At 52.1% G+C, this 4939-nt stretch overlaps 1 protein-coding gene across 5 annotated transcripts in view; it reads left to right on the top strand.

Annotated features, from left to right (window-relative positions):
* PFKFB3 (6-phosphofructo-2-kinase/fructose-2,6-biphosphatase 3) overlaps positions 1-4939 on the top strand; it is a 141284-nt gene that overhangs the window by 111194 nt on the left and 25151 nt on the right. For all 5 annotated transcript variants that reach the window (XM_019509610.1, XM_019509611.1, XM_019509609.1 and 2 more), the window contains exons 2-3: positions 3659-3784; positions 4236-4332. In XM_019509610.1, the coding sequence (XP_019365155.1) occupies positions 3659-3784; positions 4236-4332 (223 nt within the window). The remainder of the gene's footprint in view (positions 1-3658; positions 3785-4235; positions 4333-4939) is intronic.

Raw genomic sequence — 4939 nt, 5'->3', positions numbered from 1 at the left:
CCCCGCAGTGGATACCGCAGCGCATCGCAACATGCTTAGACTGGCTTCTGCCTATTAGGAGGCATCTGTAATAAATTGCTGCCAATGATGCTGGCTGCATCTTCTAAAGGCAGCACGTGCCTTGGTTACGCTGCGCTCCATTGTCTTATTTTATAGCGGCAGCTTTCCTGGTTTGCTCTTTGGGGACGGCGCGTTGGCTTCAGGGTCTCGGTGAACAGGGTGACTGGGTCTTTGCCGGGGCTTCTCTTTCGGGAGCCCTCGTGATCAGCCCTGAAGTTGTGGTGTGCATTGTTAAACAGGTCCCTACCCCCTACTGAGGCCAGCCGATGAAAAGACCCAGGTGCCCAAGTCAGAGGGAGCTGCTTGCTGGCCCAGTACCCTCTCAGGATGGGACCCCATGGATGTACGGCTTTGTGTGAGCAGGCGCTCGTAGAGCCTGCTTGAATGAACTGAGTGGAGCGTAAGGAGAAGGGAGTATTTAGAGCAAGCCCTCGGATGCTCTTCCCCTTTGAGGCATCTATTTATTCCTGAATGTGGAGCGCTCTTGGCAGATCCTTCCTGGCCCAGTGCATGGGACCCTTTGTCTGCCGTGGGGGAAGGGAGCAAATTAAGTTTCTTCCCTTCACCTCTGACCCTCCCGGGCTGGGGGTTAGAAGTCTGCGGTGCTGATGTGAGCAAAAGGCGGGGAACTCCCGAAATGCTGCATCACGCTCCAAGATGAGCGATCCCAGAGATGAGCCATCCTTGCTTAGTAACGTGGCGACTTTGTGATCCACAGGGAAGCATTAAAGGCGAGCGGCTGCAGATGTGGGGATTCAGGAGAGCAAGGCTGAGTGGATTCTCCCGTTCATTATCCTTCCTTGCTTTATCCTTTGTTTGGATTGTTTCCATCTGCTGCTGATATTTTCTTCTCCTTTCTATACCCATGACTTTTGCCCTGCATTGTGTTACACAAAGGAGAAGAAAGTTGGTGTGATACTGAAAAATTATTTATTCTTAAGCCATCCAGAGACCACGTAGCATCAGCCATTGTGGAATAAGTGCCTGGTCCCAAATACCACCGAAGTTGATGGGAATTGGACTGATCCTTGAAGTGTGGGGGGACTCAGGGTAGAGAGGGAATATCCTTAAAGAGCTCGTTTATAAAAGAGATCGGTCAATAAGTTGCCTATATAGATAATACAGAACACCAGTATTTTTAAGGCTGGTTTTATGCTTGATGTGAAGGCTAAGAGGTTGGGCATGTTGGAAGCCACCATTTGGGTCACTACAAATCATTGCTGGCATAGCTGTGTCTGTCGGAGGGGTGTCCAGCCCACATCGCTATGTCGGCAAAACCCCTTGCGTGGCCACAGCGATGCTGACGGAAGAGAGCTTTTGTCTGTCGTCGTGTGTGGTGGTCTAGCTAAGCAAGCAGAAAAAAAAATCTCCTACTGCTGACACACGGCATCTTCCAACAGAGCTGGGCCAGCGTGGCTATCGTGGCAAAGGCAGCGATGCCATGGTGCGGAGGGCAGTATAAACAGAAGCACATGCAGCTATGGCCATAAGCAGCATAGTAGCCTAGAAACTTTCCAGCTCATTTAGATTCCCGATTGGACCACATCTTCTTTGCCTTCGAGACATGCCTGGGGCAGAGGTGGAGAGGGCGAAGAACTGGGACCCCATTCATAGATGTGAGGGGCTGGAAGGGACCTTGCAAAATCATCGAGTCCAGCCCCCCTGCCCTGGGGCAGGAAAGACTGCTGGGATCAGATGACCCCAGCCAGGTGGGCGTCAAGACACTTTTTACCCAGGGTGGGTGACTCTTTCTTCACTACTCATTGGCGATGTAATTGGGTTGAATGAAATAGGGACTGGCATTTAAACAGTTAACCTGTCCTTGTACCCGGCTGCACTCTAATGTAAGAATTGAGGATCAGTCCCTTGACACCGGATACTCTAAAAATGACTGGCTCCACAATAGATGCCTTGTGTGTGGTTAGTGGAAGAGGAAGGGACCGTCATCACCCTTTAATATCCATTTTTAAGCAACCTCACCCGCACTGGAAGGGGGTGGCCTTATTTCTGTCCCTTTTCAAAGCTCAGTGGCATTTCTGTGAGAGTCCTTGATGGAAAGCGGCTAACTCCTTCTTGCAGAGCTCTTTGGGAAGGGCCTTTTTCAGGGTTTTGAAAATGTCTACACGCCTGCATCTAAGCACGCGTACATGCATCCATATGCGCGCACATGCATCTAAGCTCACATACATTCATATACGCACAGATGCCTCAACATATGCACACATGCATGCATCTAAGCACACGCATGCACCTGTACATCTCAGACATAGCTGTCCCACTTTGTCCTCCCCCCTCTCCCACCAAATCAGCATCCTATTTGTGACTCTTGAGTGCAGACAAACAGGGCTGCAGCTAGCAGGGAGGTGCTGCAGGTCTGGGTGGAGATGCACTTGCGGAGTGGCAGGAGGGGGAGTGAGGACGGTGCTCCGTGCCTGGCTCTAACTTGTGTTGCCACTTTGCCTTGCATTACTAAGCACTTGTTGTTTCATGCTGAGGCACTAAGGATTGCCCTCCTGGTGTCACCAGGCTAACCTAGGTGCCCTGCTCCCCAGCACCCGGTTGTGAGAAGAACATGGGAGTTGGATGGGAGCTGAGGACGAATGAGCCAAGTCACGTACCCCAGCAGGGCAGGCGAGGTTTAGCTCGGCATCAGCTGACTGCTGGCTGATTCTCCAAGGCAAGCCCAAATGCCCTTGGGTATGCGCTGTGCCATCTTGGCACTGGCAGCAGCCGACAGCTCTGCTTGGGCACCTCTCAGTCCCGATCACTCAGTCTGAGAATCGGAGACGGTGCCACGTGGTCTCATTTCTGCCGGTACCTTTTTGAATCTCTGTGAATCGCTGTCTTGTATTTAAGATGAGCTGGGTTACCAAAAGGTTGTGTGGGGGCAGGGAGGCCCGTTCACCGTCCAGAGACCTGAGGAAAGATGTTAAATTCCTTGAAACGCGTCTTTGACGTTTCCAGCAACCCGCACGTCAGAACCCGATCCTAGTAATTTCCCCTTCTCTGGCTCGTTATTGAATTAGCCCTGGGGCATGTTTGGGATGGGGATAATATAACCTCCCCTGCGATTGAGGAAACTGAGGCACCGAGGGGCAGTAGCTTGCCCGAGGTCAGAAGGAGTTTGGGGCACAGCAGGCAGTAGGACCCCAACTCCTAATCTTGCACGGTCTTACCTGCTCCCTGCCCTGCATGTCTGTGCCTAGGGGAAGGGGAGCACATGGATGATCAGCCACTTCTCAGCACTCGCAGGTAGTGGAGGCGATGCATAGGTGGGCCTAGCTTGATTTCCTTCGGCCAGTGTATGTGGCCCCTGCTCTTGGACGCGTTCATTCAGCAGCTCGTGTTGCAAAAAGTGAATCAACAGACTTGCAGCTGGAGGCTTTCATGACTAATGCCAGTTGTCTGAGCCGAGCAGGGGAGCCAGGGGAAGATGGGGCATCCGGAAAGGAGGCATTCAGTTTCCCCCTCCTGCTGAAGGACCAAGGGAACATTGCACACTTGGTTTATGAACCCTTGCACACCCAAAGCAAAACAAGCTCAGGGATCAATGGGTTTATTTTACGATTCATTTTTTTCCCCTCTTTCCTCTTTGTAGCATGTGGGCCGCAGCTAACGAATTCCCCCACCGTGATCGTTATGGTTGGCCTTCCTGCTCGTGGGAAGACTTACATCTCGAAGAAGCTGACACGCTACCTCAATTGGATCGGTGTCCCAACAAAAGGTGAGGCCAAGGCTGACTGTTCCTGCCCGAAAGGCTCATGGCCTGCAAAATGCATGTGTGGAGCTAAATGCCCCAGGGCTTTCTGGCTTGTGGTGTCTCTTGCACCCAGCTCTCTGGAGAAGATGCGGTTCTTGACCGAACTGCGGTGGCGGGGTAGCCTGCACCATTTGCATACCTCCTGACCCTTCCACCTATGAGTGATTATGCGTCCTCCTCGAGGAGACCACGGTCACCTAACCTGCTTTCAGGGGAACCACTGGCTGCTGAACCCAACAGCGCGTCTCTTCTTTATGACTGGAGTCTCTCGGAGATGCTGTCTCTGCCCAAGTCAGTCCCTGGATGGGTTCTGCACACACCCCATTGCATACCTCCCCCTGCCAGTGAAGCTCGCTGAGCCGTGTACCTGTGCACCGTCATGCTGACTGACCCCTCTTTCACTGCTCCGTTTCAGTCTTCAACGTGGGAGAGTATCGCCGAGAAGCCGTGAAGCATTACAGCTCCTATGACTTCTTCCGCCCCGACAATGAGGAGGCCATGAAAGTCCGGAAGTAAGTTTGCAGTTGCCTCCAAGCTGCTCTGATCACTCAAGAAGAAACCCTGCCGACTGAGCTGGGATTGTTTTAACCAAGACCAGTGTCTGGGTCTCTCTTCCTAGATCTCCCACCCTCACTCCACATATCCCTCTCGGGGCCTGACTTTGTAGAGGTGCTGAGCACCCGCATCAAGCCCGTAGGAGTTTATCCTTGGAGGCTGGTACCTCTTCAGGGCACGGACATACCAGTTACTCTTTTGGGTGTTCGTTTGGTGAATGGAGCGCAGGTTCCTTTTAATCTGACCGAGGGCCTGTAAGAACATGATGGCGCAACTATCTGCCAAGGTCTCGAATAACCTTTGCCCTTTGCAGTACTGTTCTTGTTCGTCTTACTGCAGTTATTACTCCATACGTTCTCATATCATGCGTAAGAAGGGATTCCTCATTTTGCCAATGGGGAAACCAGAGCTCATCAGTGTGAAGTGTCTTGCTCAAGACTGAGCAGGAAGGGACACAACGCGGGTTTGCATTCGCAGCTGTCGATTTGTAGATCAACGGATGTTGATTTTGCATGTACCGGGAATCATAGGTGGAAGTTGAGGGGTAATTCGGAGGCCCTAGAA

The sequence above is a fragment of the Gavialis gangeticus genome, unplaced genomic scaffold (genome assembly GCF_001723915.1).
Source record: "Gavialis gangeticus isolate Ggan-Ray unplaced genomic scaffold, GavGan_comp1, whole genome shotgun sequence".
NCBI lineage: Eukaryota > Metazoa > Chordata > Crocodylia > Gavialidae > Gavialis > Gavialis gangeticus.
The sequence above is the reverse complement of the archived record's forward strand: the minus strand, read 5'-3'. Positions and strand labels throughout refer to the sequence as shown.